The sequence below is a fragment of the Oncorhynchus masou genome, chromosome 32 (assembly GCF_036934945.1).
Source record: "Oncorhynchus masou masou isolate Uvic2021 chromosome 32, UVic_Omas_1.1, whole genome shotgun sequence".
NCBI classification, from domain to species: domain Eukaryota; kingdom Metazoa; phylum Chordata; class Actinopteri; order Salmoniformes; family Salmonidae; genus Oncorhynchus; species Oncorhynchus masou.
Window position 1 is genome coordinate 55547532 of NC_088243.1, and position 18428 is coordinate 55565959.

At 41.8% G+C, this 18428-nt stretch overlaps 1 protein-coding gene across 2 annotated transcripts in view; it reads right to left on the reverse strand.

Annotated features, from left to right (window-relative positions):
• The window catches only part of LOC135526234 (platelet-derived growth factor receptor beta-like), a 54331-nt gene that overhangs the window by 24513 nt on the left and 11390 nt on the right, over nucleotides 1-18428 (reverse strand). For both annotated transcript variants that reach the window (XM_064954413.1, XM_064954412.1), the window contains exons 2-7: nucleotides 4660-4735; nucleotides 4018-4299; nucleotides 3243-3500; nucleotides 2754-2884; nucleotides 1338-1503; nucleotides 88-268 (exon numbers count right to left, since the gene is read on the reverse strand). In XM_064954413.1, coding sequence (XP_064810485.1) covers nucleotides 88-268; nucleotides 1338-1503; nucleotides 2754-2884; nucleotides 3243-3500; nucleotides 4018-4299; nucleotides 4660-4708 — 1067 coding nt within the window. In that variant the 5' untranslated portion in view covers nucleotides 4709-4735. The remainder of the gene's footprint in view (nucleotides 1-87; nucleotides 269-1337; nucleotides 1504-2753; nucleotides 2885-3242; nucleotides 3501-4017; nucleotides 4300-4659; nucleotides 4736-18428) is intronic.

Consider the following 18428-nt stretch of genomic DNA (forward strand, 5'->3'; position numbering starts at 1 on the left):
TGACAAATAGAACAAACTCTATTGATCTAATCTGAGAAATTCAATCTCCAGATTGATTAGAATTGATCGTCGTCCAGGTTGTCTCACCTGGTCTCATGCTCCTGCTTGGTGATTACGACGTTGTCCCCGTTGACCGTGGCATCATCTTTGGTCCAGCGGACACGTGGAGGGGGGTAAGCTTCAATCTCCACCCTCAGTTCTACGTTCTGGTGCAGCTGGGCCGAGACATTACGATCCTGGACGGACCTCAGCTCCACGAAGCCTTGCTCTGACAGAAGAAGGTTGTCATTAGTTAGTAAATGCATAATAAGTATAGTACCTCTTGTGAACATTCTGCAAGATCTTGTAGCCTGCGTTAAGGAATAAATAGCTTGACAAATGGGAGTTGAGAAGCTGAAACAGACAGGCACCCAGGGCAAGGGAAGAGGCCTTTAAATTTGTGATCCATATCTGCAGCCAATGTTTTCTGATGCCCAGCATGCTAACGTATATGCTATGTTATCAAAAGTACTTTTTTCTTCTCCTTTATCGTAACTACTATTTAAGAGTATTAAGTGTAATTCACTGTGTTTACAGTATGGCTACTAAGTATAGTGGTTCCATATTGTATAGGCTGAGGTGATTACAAAGCTTCCTAGTCAAATGGTTGAACTGTTTCGAGACTGAAACGAGGATCTGTCATTTCCAGTGGGCTGTCCAGAGTATTGGCCCAGAGCCATGTAGAGAGAAAGACTTGCAACATGAATGCCCTGGCTGTATGAAGAATGCAGTTTATACATGTTTGACTTACCGTGGCCTAAATATAACACAACTCAGTGGGAATAGGGTAAGCGTTCACAGAGGCACGACTGTCTCTTTGGCTACATCCAATCCTCAAAGAGAAAAAATGTGGGTTTTACCCTTCAAAAAAACTTTCTGCTGACTTCCCTTTTGCAGCTTGTTAGACACAGTTAAGTTGGATGAATTTCAATTACTTGAAGTGACTTCTAAGGTAAAGGCACAGTGCTGATTCTGATTCGACAATATCTCACAGATTGGACACTTTGTACATAATGTTATCAGAAATAATAATTCAATGTTATTTGATTTTAATTGACTATCTCACACAAAACACAGATGTTGCGCTTGTATGTTCAGTGACGTTCACTAGCTAAATGATTTTTAAAAAATTTAAAAAATTACATGTGGTTTATTTTTAATAGAACTCTCTCTCGCGTAGTGCATTGGGGTTCATATTATGAGTGAAGCTCTTTCGGTCTCAAAACAATTGCCTTAATAATAATCTATCCAGTATCCAATATTTGTTTTTATAGAGTCTCTTCCTGTCTCCTTCTCACCAAGGATGGTGATGTTGACGTTGGCTGTGGCTCTCTGGTCCTGGACACCCTCGTGGACATGACACGCGTACTGGCCCGTGTTGGCCAGCGTCACCTTGGAGACTATGAGGCGTGAGCGCATCTTCTGGGATGACAGGACGTCAGTCAGAGGCTCAATGGAGTCCACCTGACAGACACAGGGGAGGAAAGGGGTGCATACATTTTGTATTCCTTCTGAGAGAAGGCTATAGAAGTACAAACTAAGTACTATCAGATTTTACAAGTTTAACAGGATGTGTTGATTTTATCCACATATATATGTATCTGTGAAATCCTATCACAAGGGCTTTCAAACCTCTTAAGGATCTGACACTTAAAAATATAAAAAAATAGCCTAAAATGACATACCCAAATCTAACTGACTGGAGCTCAGGACCTGAAGCAAGGACATGCATATTCTTGAAACCATTTCAAAGGAAACACTTTGAAGTTTGTGGAAATGTGAAATTAATGTAGCAGAATATAACACATTAGATCTGGTAAAAGATAAAACAAACAAATGCAAGAGAAAGGCCATAATATAATATTGCAGATTAGGCACCATTTTATATTGTGTGCAAAGTTTAAGATTGATCCAGTGAAGCATTGCAATACTTGACAATATTTTGTATCAAGTGTGCCCAAATGTGCCGAAATGGTCAATTTATACATTTACAAGTACATAGCTACAGAGAACATACACAAAGTATATGGTAATACAAAATGTAAGTTCACACACTCCCAGGAATGTCATACATGATGGATCATTAGCTAATACACTAACTTTCACACATCTAGATGGCCGGGCGGGGTGGGTGTAGAGCCAGAGACAGCAGGGGTTCAAACTATAGAACCCAGTTCCTACATTTTAATTTTAAAATAGTTTTTATCAAACAAAACTATGCTACATTTTATCTCTGGGACCCTCAGGATGACAAATCAGAGCAAGATTACTGAATGTAAGTACATTATTTACCTTCAGAGGTGAATGTATCAAACCAGTTTCCGTGATACTTTTTTGTTGTTGTGCACTCTCATCAGACAATAGCATGGTCTTTTTTTCACTGTAATAGCTACTGTAGCTGCTGTTAGATTAACAAGAATTTAAGCTTTCTGACCATAGAAGACATATGTCCTGGAAAGTTTGCTGTTACCTACAAAATCATGCTAATTACATTAGCGCACGTTAGCTCAACCGCCCCGGTATAGGGACACCGATCCCGTAGAGGTAAAACACTTTCACCACCAAAAAGATAGTGTATTATGAATGATGATATGAAAACCATGTGTCTGTCATGAATGATATTTCCTGGGGACTTAACACATCTAGGTGTGGCGACACAGACATCTTGATGTAATTTGCTCTATGCCTGTTCTCCTCTCTTCTCTCCCACTCACGTCTCTATTGGGATAGTCCCAGGAGAAGAAGACCAGCTCCACTCCGTGCACCGTGCAGTTCACGGTCAGAGACTCGCCCTGCTTCAGCACCGTCTTAGACGCATTGATGTAGGCCTCGATCGTCTCCGGAACTAACACAGGAAATGTGTGGAAAGCGAAGAAAAGAAAGAAAAAGAGAGGGTGTGAGGGAGAGCGGGATAGAGATAATGACTTCCTTGTTATTTTTAGACATTACCGGAAGGTGAAAGAGAACATATTGCTTACTTAGCCATGTCACTGATATACAACAGCTTGAGACCATAGATTGATACCCTTTGCAATACTGTCGTTGTTACATCCAGACATGCATATCAACAATGACGTGCATGGCCTGTACAGTACAATGAATGTCATGAAACGCTAGGTCTCTAGCCTTCTCTAGTGTCCTTCATTGTTACATCCCCAGGCCCATCTCTGACCCCCAGCCCCAGCCTCAGCCCAGGTACCCACCAACAATGCTGAATACGTAGAAAGCCTGGGACTCTTTCTCCTCCCCGTTCAGCTCTCCTCGGCACACATAGGTCCTGTCCTCCAGTGGCGCCCTGAAGCCCTCACTTGGGATGTAGACCCCCTTCAGGTGCATGTCACTGTCTCTTTCGTAGAGGGTGACGTTGATCTGGGGGTTGGTGACCACACACGGGATGATCCCCTCCTCGCTGGTCTTGGTCACCATGCCGTGGAAACTCTCAATGAACCACACATCAGGATCTGTGTGAGGAAGACGAGGGACGGGAAGACTTTGCATCACTTGAGGGATAAGAGGAATCATTTCACACCATATGAGGAATAAAAATATTTTCTTTATATTATGATTGAACCAAGATATTGAGGCCTATAAGTCAAGTTTGCTGTTACAATATCCAATATTTGCCTGGGTAGTGGAAACACAACAGTTGTCTAACCTAACCTATCTTTGTAAAAGTACAATAGCAGTGACAGAGTGTAAAGAGGGCGGCAGGTAGCCTAGCAGTTAGAGACGAGCCAGTAACCAGAGGGTTGCTGGTGTCAAATCCTAGATGCACCTGTACCCTTGAGCAAGTCACTTAAACCACACGACAATGGTGCCGAGCGTGGCAGCCCTGCGCACCTCTCCAACAAAAAGCTGTATGTGTGTCTCTTGTAGGGGTTGTGTTAAAAGAAGAAGTACCATTTTCATTGGACCATGTGTCTAATTGACCAATAAAATGATCTTAATCTAATTTTAAAGTTATAACAGTGTTCTCACCCGGAACAAAGACTGCCACCTCTATAGTCTCGTCAGTCCAAGCCTCAGTACAGACATATACTCCCGTTTGGCTCCACGTCACATTGTCCAGAATGAGAACACTGGTTGTGTTCTGGTTCTCCACTCCAAAATAGGGAACGTTGTCATCCCGCTTGAACCTCCATTCGACCGTCCCCCAGCCAGAACAGGTAATGATCATGGAGTCACCCGCTGTCATGACGACTTCACTGTTGCTAGGGGAGATCTCCAGGCAACAGAACTCAGGACAGAAGTGTGAAAGAGCTGCAGTCAACACAAACAAGAAAAGGTCAGGTTTGGGATCAAATAGCTAGATCTCCAGGTCAAGGGTCAAAGGTTAAGATAGCAATAACAACTCAGATATCCGTCCAATTACACAGCGATGACAGAAGTGACCAGTCTGGTGGGTTATGGAGGAGGGATGTTGACAGATCCTGTTAAGTTGAACAATGCTCTTTTCCATCCACATTAAAGAACAATCTCTATGGCAAATTAGCTGGATACAAAGTTCAGGAGTTTTTCCCTACCATGTAACCTAACTAGGAAAGACTCAGGCTCTAGTCATGTTATATCTCACAGTTTATTTTCATGATATTTCAGTAGATGTGTGGTTGTTTCTCTCACCTGTAAGAATGGTTGTCAGATGGAGAGTGCATACTCTGACACTCCTCATGGTGATACGCTTCAGGAGAGAATTATTCTGCAAACAGATTTCAAAACAAAAACACTGAATATTGTAGTCTCCATTATCGCCCCTGTTTTCTTCACGACATTCCTCCCAGCATATTGAGTTTGACCCTTGTGTTAAAGACAAAGTCCCGACCCAGAGTTTCTATTTTACACTTGTCCTTCATACAGTAAATGGCTTATGACAAAATTATTGAGAGAGACATAGACGACTCCAAGGTTAGGGCAAGGGTGTTGTTCCCTCCTACGCTGGTTACTAGTGAGCTCAGGCATTCGGACAGCTCGGGGATCGGGACATGGGGAGGGTGGGACTCAGAGTTGGTCTGAACATTCTGAACTCATAACATCTTCTTAATATCTCTTCACATACACTACTGATACGCTCATATCATGTTGGATGCATTTTACCCTTGTAAGAACAACAAGGTTAGGTCGAAACCAAGTTGGGAGCTTACTATATAAATCACATGTCATGACAGCACAATCTGTTCCTAATCCAAAGATACTGTATGCCACAGAAAGAACACAGGGCTAATCATAGACTAATCATGGACTTAACAGAGTAGATGCGGCTCTTAAAATACAATGGAAGGTTACTCCCCTCTCAATAATGAGATGTGAGTTCTGTACACAACATTCCGGTTCTATGTTCTGAATGGGTTCACATGAGAGGTATGTGATGGCTCGCTGCACAGGGACAGAACAATGTCGGAGAGTTTTTGTTCTTGTTTTGCCAGCGTTCTGTCCAACTAACGAACGGGTCAGTGTGTGCCTCCGCAACACTCTGCTGCTGGGGCTAAAACTATTCCACTGTCGGGTCAAAACCCTTCATTGGATTCCAAGTAAACAAAAGGCAACCACAGAACGGCAACAACAAACCATATTTTGGAGTTTGTTTGCTGATAAGCTGCTATGGTGATACAATGTGCAGTTTCGTGATTTAAAACACAACACTGAGGCAAAATCTCAAATGATACCCTATTCCCCAACAATGCTGCTGGGTATAAAACTACTCCACTGTCGTGTTGAACCCTTAATTGGATTCCAAGTAAACAAAAGTAATTAGGCAATAGCGGCAACCACAGAACAGCAATAGCTAACCATATTTGGGGTTTTGTTTACTGATATGCTGCTATGGTGACACAATGTGTTGTTTCGTATTTTAAAACTCAACACTGAGGTAAAATCTCAAATGACACCCTATTCCCCTTCAGAAAGTATTATTTACATCCCTTGACATTTTGTTGTGTTACAAAGTAAGAATAAAATGGATTTCGATCTTGTCTCATCGCTGCAACTCTCCAATGGGGCTAGGGAGAGGTGAAGGTTGAGTCATGCGTCCTCCGAAAACAAGACCCGCTTCACCCGGAAGTCAGCTGCACCAATGTGTCGGAGGAAACACTGTTCAACTGACGACCGGAAGTCAGCCTGTAGGTGCCCGGCGAGCCACAAGGAGTCGCTAAAGCATGATGAGGCAAGTAAAGCCCCTCCCCCCCGGTCAAACCCTCCCCTAACCCGGATGACGCCGGGCAAAATATGTGCCGCCCAATGGGACTCACGGTCAAGGCCGGTTGTGACACAGCCTGGTAACAAACCCGGGTCTGTAGTGACACCTCAAGCACTGCGATGCAGTGCCTTAGACTGTTGTGCCACTCAGGAGGCCCATAGTTGTAATTGTTTGTCAATGATCAACACAAAATACTATGTAATGTCAAAGTGGAAGAAAAATCTATCAATTGTAAAAATAAAAATAAAAATATAAAAAATCTAGCACTAGTATATCTTGATTAAATAAGTATTCAACCCCCTGAGTCAATACATGTTAGAATCATCTTTGGCTGCGACTACAGCTGTGAGTGTTTCTGGGTAAGTCTCTAAAGCCTTGTTCACATTGGCAGTTTGAAGTGACACCAATCAATATTTTTTCCGTATCCGATGCGAATCTGTTATTTTTCCTGCAGTCTGAACACCCTAAAGCCATATGGAATCTGATATTTCTATCCACATTTCAAACCACCTTCTGATATGGTTGAAATGAGATACAAATTTGATTCCTGGCCTAGAAAATCATGTCAAATCTTATTTATTTGCCCTCGAGTGGTTGTTAGACTGTTATTTGGCGTGTCTTGTTGCTTGCTAGCTACTCTAGTGACAGTTTGACAAGAACAAGATGTGCTACCTAACTTGTTCATTGTTTGCAAGCAAATTAGTGTTTGAAATGTGATAGAAAGCTAAACAGCTACCTAGCTAGCTAGTTGACTGCTGTGGCTAACTAAAAAAATGACTTATTTTGAAAGTTGGATCATCTTATTCTTTGGTGCTTTAAAGGTGTTCTTATACTATGACTTAGAACATTCAATGTAACTGGGAAACATCCAATGGTAAGCATTGTTGTCACCTGCTAACTTCTGAGCTATAGGAAGCATGACCACCAATCAGCCTACACACCCGTCATTATATGACAACTAGCATAGCCATATCAGCAAGTGACTGCGGTCTGAATATACACAAATCCGGTTTGGTCACTTGTAAGTTGTTGTTTGGACAGTCAGTATTCCAAAACTGATTTGAGCATTAAGGTCTGCAGTGTGAGCAAGGCATAAGAGCTGTCCGCACCTGGATTGTGCAACATTTTCCCATCATTATTTCCAAAATTCTCCAAGCTCTGTCAAATTGGTTGTTGATCATTGATTCCTAGACAACCATTTCAGGTCTTGCCATAGATTTTGAAGCAGATTTAAGTAACTCGGACACTCAGGAACATTCACTGTCGTCTTGGTAAGCAACTCCAGTGTAGATTTGGCCTTGTGTTTAGGTTATTGTCCTGCTGAAAGGTGAATTAATCTCCCAGTGTCTAGTGGAAAGCAGACTAAACCAGGTTTTCCTCTAGGATTTTGTTCTTAATACTCTGTCAAATAGGTTAGTATTGTAGACTAATTATAATGATATTAATCCATCCAAAGTTTTCTCCTATCACAGCCTTTAACTTCTTATGGCTGGGGGGCAGTATTGAGTAGCTTGGATGAATAAGTGGCCCAAACTAAACGGCCTGCTCCTCAGTCTCAGTTGCTAATATATGCATATTATTATTAGTATTGGATAGAAAACACTCTAACGTTTCCAAAACTGTCAAAATATTGTCTGTGAGTATAACAGAACTGATGAGGAACCCTGAGGAAAATCAAACCAGGAAGTGGCTTCTATTTTGAGAATTCCATGTTCCATAGCCTGCCTTTGCTCCATTTAAAGGGATATCAACCAGATTCCTTTTCCTATCACTTCCTCAAGGTGTCAACAGTCATTAGACATAGCTTCAGGCTTTTATTTTGAAAAATGAACGTGAACGATAACATCGCGTCATTGTATGGCCGGGTGCCAGCAGCGTTTTGTATGCGTAACAGAGTTTGGGCTGCCATTGCCTTTCCCTCTCCTACTGATAAAGACAGTTGCGGTTGATATATTATCGATTATATATTTTAAAAACAACCTGAGGAATGATTATAAAAAAAACGTTTGACATGTTTCTGTGGACATTACGGAAACTATTTGGAATTTGTCTGCGTTGTCGTGACCGCTATGTCCTTTGGATTTCTGAACATAACGCTCCAAACAAACTTAGGTATTTTGGATATAAAAAAAATCTTTATGGAACAAAAGGAACATTTATTGTGTAACTGGGAGTCTTGTGAGTGAAAACATCTGAAGATCAAAGGTAAACGATTAATTTGATTGCTTTTCTGATTTTCGTGACCAAGCTACTTGATGCTAAGTGTACATAATGTTTTGTCGACCGATCGATAAACTTACAAACGCTTGGATTGCTTTCGCTGTAAAGCATATTTTCAAAATCTGACACGATAGGTGGATTAACAAAAGGCTAAGCTGTGTATTCCTATATTGCACTTGTGATTTCATGAATATGAATATTTTTAGTAATATTGTTTGAATGTGGCGCTATGCAATTCAGCGTTTGTTGATGACAATTTTCCCGGGATTGCAGCCCTAACAAGTTTTAAACTGAAACGGTTTTAAAGTCACCATTGGCCTGATGGTGAAATCCCTGAGTGGTTTCCTTCCTCTGCAGCAACTGCGTTAGGAAGGATGCATGTATCTTTGTAATGACTGGGTGTGATTCAACATCCAAAGTGTAATTAATATCTTCACCATGCTTAAAAGGATATTCAATGTCTGCTTTTTATTTTTTTTTAACTACCTACCAATAGGTGCACTTCTTGCGAGGCATTGGAAAATCTCCATGGTCTTTGTGGTTGAATCTGTGTTAGATATTCACTGCTCGACGTAGGGACCTTACAGATAATTGTATGTGTGTGGTACAGAGATGAGGTAGTCATAAAAAAATGTAAGTTAAACACTATTATTGCACACAGAGTACGTTCATGCAACTTATGATGTGACTTGTTAAGCACATTTCTCCTCCTGCACATATTTAGGCCTGCCATGAGAAAAGGATGGAATACTTATTGACACAAGACATTTCGGCTTTTTATTTGTATTTTGTAAAATGTCAAAAAACATAATTCCACTTTGACATTATGGGGTATTGTGTGTAGGCCAGTGACCAATAAAAATCTAAACGTAATCCATTTTAAATTCAGGCTGTAACACAACAAAATGTAGAAAAAGTAAAGGGGTGTGAATACTTTCTGAAGCCACTGAGGTTCACTACCAGACCCCCCCTTTTTTTTGAGACTGGTTTTGATGTTTTAAGAGCAATATCATCACTTCAGCTTCAACATCATGTCAGAGATCAATGGAGGTTAAAGGTGACATGGCTCACCCATCATTGACTACAGACAGCCAATGAGAGAGCTGGAGAGTATTCCTGAGTAAACACTGCATCATTAGAGGGAAAGAGAACCGAGAGAAATATCGACAACACAGATAATGTGATGGAAGGAGAGAGGGAAAGAGGGGTGGAGGTTCTTGTGGGTGGAAGTGGGAGGGGGAGCGTTAAGGGGGGCACAGGGAAGGGGTGCAGCTGCAGGCGTCTGGAAACAGTTAAGGATAGATCACAGGCCTGTACGCAGGAGGAGGGTGGGAAATGGAGAGAGGGCGGAAGAAAGAAGCCCTGGGAAGAGAGGGAGGAGAAGCAAGAGGAGGAGGAATCCTTAGTGGAAACATTGAAATTGATCTTAAAAATAATTGTGGGCACTTAAAATTGTTTAAATTCTGTTTGAACTGGATTACTTAATGCGTCCTATTAAAAGCATGTGTAGTAAAAATGATCCAACTTCTCATTTGATCACGATACAACTGTGGAACTGTTCCATCACCATGAAGATGTTCCTCCTCACAAGACAATGTGTCATACATTGTCATATACAGTTTGACATACTGTAAATTGATTAATTGTTCTGTTTTTAGAAGTAATCAACAGAATCATAAAACGTGCTGGAAAAAGTATTACTGTTACTTTGATTACTGTAAAGCACTTTATGCAACAAGTATTCTAGCCTATGAAAGGTTCTATATAAAAAATATGAATTTGTTAATATTTGAAATCCCCTGACTATCCAGCTAACAGTTACTCAAACTTGGATACAGTATATCTTTAGATCTTTAAGCCTGTGTAAAGAAACTGCCCTTGGCACTTCCGTTCCCCAAACTGAAACTCTTAAACTGTTCCAACAACATGACTCGAACATTTCCTCCCCCGCCTCCATCCTCCTGGTTCTAATAAAGCTGAGGATCCAGAGAAAGAGGGATTGGACGTCATCCTGCACTCGGCTAGATAGAGCCTTGCGTAATGTTAGATTTCATTATACATTTCTCTCACACACTCACAGTTACAGAGGAAACAAACACAGGCAGGCACACACACATACGGAGGCACACTTACTGTCACTCACACACACATTCACCATGACATGCACAAGCATGCATGCACACACTCCAGTCAACGCTCAACACACACTCCCTCCCGTTCCCTCCGCTCTGTGTCACTGGTATCCAGTACAGTTCACATTCCCACAGTGCTCCTATGAAACTTTCCCAGGCCCACTGAGTGGGGATGGTGGCGGAAGCGCCAGGGCCTGGAGGTCACGCCGTCCCAGAAGGCCATACGTCAGAACACTCAGAGAGCGATCCGCAACCAGGGAAACAGTACATCAATATTTATGAGCACGAGTCACCACGGTGTCACATATGACAACTACAGCGCCTTGCAAAAGTATTCATCCCCCTTGCCGTATTTCCTATTTGTTGCAATACAACCTGTAATTTAAATGGGGTTTTATTTCAATTTCATGTAATGGACATACAATAAATAGTCCACATTGGTGACTATTGGTGACCACCAAGCAAGCGGCACTACGAAGACCAAGGAGCTCTCCAAACAGGTCAGGGCCAAAGTTGTGGAGAAGTACAGAACACGGTTGGGTTATATAAAAATATCAGAAACTTTGAACATCCCACGGAGCACCATTAAATCCATTATTAAAAAATGGAACGAATATGGCACCACAACAAACCTGCCAAGAGAGGGCCTCCTAGCAAAACTCACAGACCAGTCATAGAGATAATTAATCAGCGAGGCAACAAAGAGACCAAAGATAACCCTGAAGGAGCTGCAAAGCTCCACAGTGGAGATTGGAGTATCTGTCCATAGGACCACTTTAAGACGTACACTCCACAGAGCTGGGCTTTACGGAAGAGTGGCCAGAAAAAAGGCATTGCTTAAAGAAAAAAATAAGCAAACATGTTTGGTGTTCGCCAAAAGGCATGTGGGAGACTCCCTAAACATATGGAAGAAGGTGCTGGTCAGATGAGAACTAAAATTGAGCTTTTTGGCCATCAAATTAATTTAGAAATTGCTGCAAGTAATTGCTGCAAAAGGTGGCTCTACAATGTATTGACTTTGGGAGGGTGAATAGTTATGCATGCTCAAGTTTTCTGTATTTTGCATCTTCAAAGTGGTAGGCATGTTGTGTAAATCAAATTATACATACTCCTCAAAAATCAATTTTAATTCCAGGTTGGAAGGCAAAAAAATAGGAAAAATGCCAAGGGGGTGAATAGTTTCGCAAACCACTGTATACGTTCACGAGTGGCGATGAGGAGAGGTCTGGAGAGTGGACATCAGGGTTGACCCTAAGGATAGGAAAACACTCACTGCTCGTGCCTATGCGCATTAAATGCTTCTGGGAAAGACAAAGTGCATCAGCTACTCTGTGGTATTGTAAAGTGAGGCTATGGGGGGGGGTTTAAGTAGATACAAATGTGTATGTGCAGAGTAGATCTATGTTGTCCAGGTCAGGACTCTGTGTGGGGAATGGAACTTTTGTTAAGCGTGAAGACAGTGAACCATGGGAGGTTCTGCCAAGAGGTCCTGGCTGTGCTTCAGTAACCCTGAACGGCCCAGATAATACAAGCTGCTTTTGGTTCCAGTTGATCCCAGAGGAGATGGATAAAAATACATTGACTTAGACCATAGTGACAAGATGCACGTGAAGCAACACTGGGTGCATTTGTAAGTACATTTTGGCTATCTACTCTGATTTCAGAGCACTCTCGTCTGAGTTTGCCAGAGCGCAGAATAACTCGTGAATTTATGAATATGTATATGACCAGTGTCAGTAAATGTCAGCAAAAAACGTCATTATATTGTTGTCAGCAGCAGAGTTACAGTCACTAATGCTCTAGATAACATGAAAACAGCCTAGGCTGCTAGGGTGAGCAAAATTATCAGAGTGAGGTGTTCTCATTTGTGTCTGGAAGTAACTAGCAAACTAACCAACTTTAGCCAGTTAGCTTGGGTGCTTGACTGCTGTTGTGAGGCCCGAATGCTCAGATCAACCTTACTCCTCAGCTAGAGCATCCAGTATGCGCTCTGGATTTACAAACAGACAAAAATCTGAATTTACAAATGCCCAGAGCACACTCGGAGCGCACTCTGGCACTCCAGAGTGAATTTACAAATGCCCAGAGCACACTCGGAGCGCACACTGGCACTCCAGAGTGAATTTACAAATGCCCAGAGCACACTCGGAACGCACTCTGGCACTCCAGAGTGAATTTACAAACACACCCACATTATTATTATTATCATTTACTTTTGTGTACTTTTTACCCCTTTTGTACACAATTTTGGTAGTTAGAGTCTTGTCCCATCACTGCAACTCCCGTACGGATATGGTCGTGGCAAAGGTTGAGCGCCATGCATGACCACGCTAGCAGAGAGTAGATATGGTTGTCCTTGTTCAATAGGGATTTTCCTATCTGCCACGGTATTGCAGGATATCTAGGTTGACGAATTTCCCCTGAATTTGTGAAGACTACAGCCTGACGGGAGCCCTACTTCCATGTCCAATTGTGTTCTCACCTTCGAAGGCAGACTTTTCAAAGTGGGGGTGGTACTCGTTTCTACAGGTTCACAGGAGCTATGTTACTGTGCACTGTCTAGCCGAGATGGCCAGCTAAATAATTACAATGACTGCTTCTGATTATTCCTCTTTCCAAAAAGAGCCGTTCTTTTACATACTAACATAAGGACATACTGCCCTATTACTTTGAGCCGGAATAAAGAGAAGAGGAGTTGAGACAGTGAGAACAGCAAGCAGCGATGGGTAGCTACAGTCAGACTGGTGGTGCCTGTGCGGGTGCTGTCCAGCCATGTCGACAGAAGAAGAATGTCTGTGCTGCAATGAATTCGTTCATGGACAGCCAATGCAGACCCCGTGGAATGTGTGTTTGTGACAGACCAACAAATTTCCGATGCACATATGGATATCAGTGTGCTTGAGACGTTCTTCAGAATCTCCAAGATCATCTGGTGGCAGTAGCCTAGACCAGTTGGACCAGGAAGGCAAATGACAAATGAGTAACTTGTTTTGCTGTTGGTAGCTAGCTAGCAATATAGCGAAGCTCTCTTTTCACATGAGGCAGTGTTGTTCAGTACAGTAATATAGCGAAGCTCTCTTTTCACATGAGGAAGTGTTGTTCAGTACAGTAATATCTTTTCACATGAGGAAGTGTTGTTCAGTACAGTAATATAGCTAAGCTCTCTTTTCACATGAGGAATTGTTGTTCAGTACAGTAATATAGCTAAGCTCTCTTTTCACATGAGGAAGTGTTGTTCAGTACAGTAATATAGCTAAGCTCTCTTTTCACATGAGGAAGTGTTGTTCAGTACAGTATCATTTCCTGATCGATTTGGCCATAACAAGGCTCGCTACAAGTCAATGCTAGCCAATTTGAGCTAGCTAGCTCTGTTTGCTATACCCAAAATGTAATGTAGCCTAATACTATAGCTAACTAGCTATCTAGCTGGCTAACATTGACCTAGCTAGCCTCAGTGCATCTCATTAGGCTTAGGAGCAATGCTGGGGAAATGTTAGATGGTGAAACATTTTTCCAGCTAAACTGGAGAAATTATTTGATGATGATGACGAAGAGTAAAGGAATGACTTTGACTTCATGACTCATATTACTAGTAGTCTTTGAGTAACTACACCTGTGTTATAGCTAGCTAGCTAATGTGTGTCTGTGAGATGTGTAATATTCTGCATCCTGCTGCTACAGTAGAAATACAGACAGTGCACTACAATTGCCCACGAAAATCGAATAGCTTTTTTTCCCCCATTCTCTTACAGGCAATGCTTCTTGGTGGCCTGCAGATAATTTTTTGAGTTTTTTTAGAGAAGCTAGGCACAGGACACCAAATCCCCTTGCCTGCGTGTGTTGTTGGGGCCATTTATGCAATTCAAGAGGAGATGTGAAAGGTCCAATACAACAATCTTCACTTGTATCAAAGTGACTCCGAATACCACGCAGCAACCCCAAACACACCATATGCAAGTATGGTATATGCAAGTCCCGTTATAGAACTGTAGTATTTATAGGCGTTAGTTGTATATTTTTCTTCTACTGTATATGGGGCAGCAGGTAGCCTGGTGGTCAGAGCGTTTGGCCAGGAACCGAGAGGTTGCTAGATTGAATCCCCGAGCCGACAAGGTAAAATACTGTTGTTCTGCCTCTGAACAAGGGAGTTAAACCACTGTTCCCTGGTAGGCTGTCATTGTAAGTAAGAATTTGTTCTTAACTGACTTGCCTTGTCAAGTAAATAAAGCATATGTTATGTTCGGTTCTGTTCTGTTAATTACTGATGTCCCCTTTAAGAATGGAGCACCCTTGGTCATGCTCAGTGTTGTTCTATGTTATTCTGGAACTAACTCGTTTTAGTAAATGTGAAGCTACAGTTCAATTTCTTGTATTCGGAGTCTTTCTTATTATATAAATAAGTAATAAGAGCTAAGACACTACAGTATATATGTCATACATTGCCATAACTGTTAATGCATACTGCTACGAGTGTATGTAAACTCTCCTCAGTCTCCAGCCATGTCTACTTATTTGCTACATTGACACACTAATCTACTGTTTTATTGGAGCATGTTTACTTGCCAACAAATTAAAGTTGAAATGATACACAGACTGCCTACATCATTTGTTTTAGTAGTAAGATTGTAAAAATCCATTATTATACATATGTACAAGATCTAACAATATCTATACCACAATGCAGTTGTGAGCGTTTTCGGCCTTCTATATTATACTACAACCTCAGTCTAACTGAATATGGATGTTGTGTTGGCTGAATGTTCCAGGCAGGGTCCTGAATGTTCTTCAGCTGGTGAACCTCATCTTGTGTTGCATAATGGCAGCTGGTCAGGCAGAACTTCATAAGCTCCATGACGTTGGACTCAGACTATACACTTTGGCTCTTGCCAGCCTCGTTCAGTCTTTCGTGCAGTCTTTACCTCTTCCGAGTCAGATGATGTTGAGCTTGAGCTTGTTCCCAGCTGATAGCTTTCATCCTGTTCATCCTTTCATGAGCTTTCATACTGTACATCCGTATTCATCGACCTGGCCAAGGCTTTTGACTCTGTCAATCACCGTATTCTTATCGGCAGACTCAACAGCCTTGGTTTCTCAAATGATTGCCTTGCCTGGTTCACCAACTACTTCTCTGATAGAGCTCAGTGTGTCAAATCGGAGGGCCTGTTGTCCGGACCTCTGGCAGTCTCTATGGGGGTGCCAGAATGTTCAATTCTCGGGCCAACTCTCTTCTCTGTATACATCAATGATGTCGCTCTTGCTGCTGGTGATTCTCTAATCCATCTCTACGCAGACGACACCATTCTGTATACTTCTGGCCCTTCTTTGGACACTGTGTTAACTAACCTGCAGACAAGCTTCAATGCCATACAACTCTCCTTCCGTGGCCTCCAACTGCTCTTAAATGCAAATAAAACTAAATGCATGCTATTCAACCGATCATTGCCCGCACCTGCCCGCCCATCCAGCATCACTACTCTGGACGGCTTTGACTTAGAATACGTGGATAACTACAAATACCTAGGTGTCTGGCGAGACTGTAAACTCTCCTTCCAGACTCACATTAAGCATCTCCAATCAAAAATTAAATCTAGAATCGGCTTCCTATTTCGCAACAAAGCATCCTTCACTCATGCTGCCAAACATAAAGCTGACCATCCTACCGATCCTCAACTACGGAGATGTCATCTATAAAATAGCCTCCAACACTCTACTCAGCAAACTGGATGTAGTCTATCACAGTGCTATCTGTTGTCACCAAAGTCCCAAATACTACCCACCACTGAGACCTGTACACTCTCGTTGGCTGGCCCTCACTTCATACTCGTTGCCAAACCCACTGGCTACAGGTTATCTACAAGTCTCTGCTAGGTAAAGCCCCGCCCTATCTCAAGTCGCTGGTCATCATAGCAGCACCCACTCGTAGCACACGCTCCAGCAGGTATATCTCACTGGTCACCCCCAAAGCCAATTCCTCCTTTGGTCACCTTTCCTTCCAGTTCTCTGCTACCACTGACTGGAACGAACTGCAAAAATCACTGAAGCTGGAGATCTCCCTCACTAGCTTTAAGAACCAGCTGTCAGAGCAGCTCACAGATCACTGCACCTGTTCATAGCCCATCTGTATACAGTCCATCTATCTACCTCATTCCCATACTGTATTTATTTATTTTGCTCCTTTTGCACCACAGTATCTCTACTTGCACATCCATCTTTTGCACATCTACCATTCCCGTGTTTAATTGCCATATTGTAATTACTTCGTCATCATGACCTATTTATTGCCTTAACTCCCTTATTTGACCTTATTTGCACTCACTGTATATATACTTTTTTTTCTTTTTTCTACTGTATTATTGACTGTATGTTTTGTTCATTCCATGTGTAACTCTGTGTTGTTGTATGTGTCGAACTGCTATGCTTTATCTTGGCCAGGTTGCAGTTGCAAATGGGAACTCGTTCTCAACTAGCTTACCTGGTTAAATAAAGGTGAAAAAAATGTTGTGGGGGTGCTTTGCTTCAGGTGGGACTGGTGCACTTCCAAATGGACAATGACCCCAAGCATACTTCCAAAGTTGTGGCAAAATGGCTTAAGGACAACAAAGTCAAGGTATTGGAGTGGCCATCACAAAGCCCTGACCTCAATCCCATAGAAAATGTATGGGCAGAACTGAAAAAGTGTGTGCGAGCAAGGAGGCCTACAAACCTGACTCAGTTACACCATCTCTGTCTGAATGGGCCAAAATTCACCCAACTTATTGTGGGAAGCTTGTGGAAGGCTGCCTGAAACGTTTGACCCAAGTTAAACAATTTAAAGGCAATGCTGCCAAATACTAATTGAGTGTATGTTAACTGACGACTTCAATTGTATGTAGATTTTTGTACTGTGTTATTGACACTACTTTTATTTATCCTATGTGTAACTCTGTGTTGTTTTTTGTCACACTACTTTGCTTTATCTTGGCCAGGTCACAGTTGTAAATGAGAACTTGTTCTCAACTGGACTACCTGGTTAAATAAAGGTGAAATAAAAATACAAATCCAATGGGTCTACAGGATCTGTACTACTGAAGCTGGTGTTAAGGTCGTCGTCATCATCAGCGGCAGGATTAGTCAGTAGAACATACACAAGTTAGTGATTAGCCAACATTTTACCACTTTGTCCCCATCAATACACATTTAAACAAGGTACTTTATCCACCCATCGCCCTCATGTCAATAGATCGTGCTGACTAACCATCCCACAAAATATCCATCCCCAACAGACACCAGTCAGTCACCCACCACCATCCCCTCCTTACTAATAACTTAGCTTTTTTCCAATTTAGAAATTAAGCTTTGCATTAACTATCAACTAAGCCTCCATAATACAGATAACTACAGTAGAAGTTGTACCTTACTTATAAACACAACAACAAGACAGAGACCATGTTTATGCCTAGCTCCAGTATATTTATTTGATCACCGTGGAGTCATGGTAAGATTTAGCAAACACTAGTTCCTGGTGCTGAGTTTGATGACTTTGGTTAAGATAAACAAATGTAGTTTGCTAGCTAGTTAGATACCTTTTAACTCCCATTCTCAAAAGGATCCACCTTGGCAGGGGCGGCAATTCGTCCTGAAATCGTGAATTCTGTATATTGTGGTTTGCTTAACCCAGTAAATGTAGATGTCCAGTTTCTACCGGTAAGATTCAGAAATGCTTGCATTTGCATGTAGTGAGGAAAATATTATATATTAGTAACATATTAATGGACATATACAGTTAAAGAGCAGTGGTGAAATGTACTTTTAAAATCACATTAACGGCAGTTAAGGCTGTGGCAAAAACAGAGTTTTCTTTTAAAAAT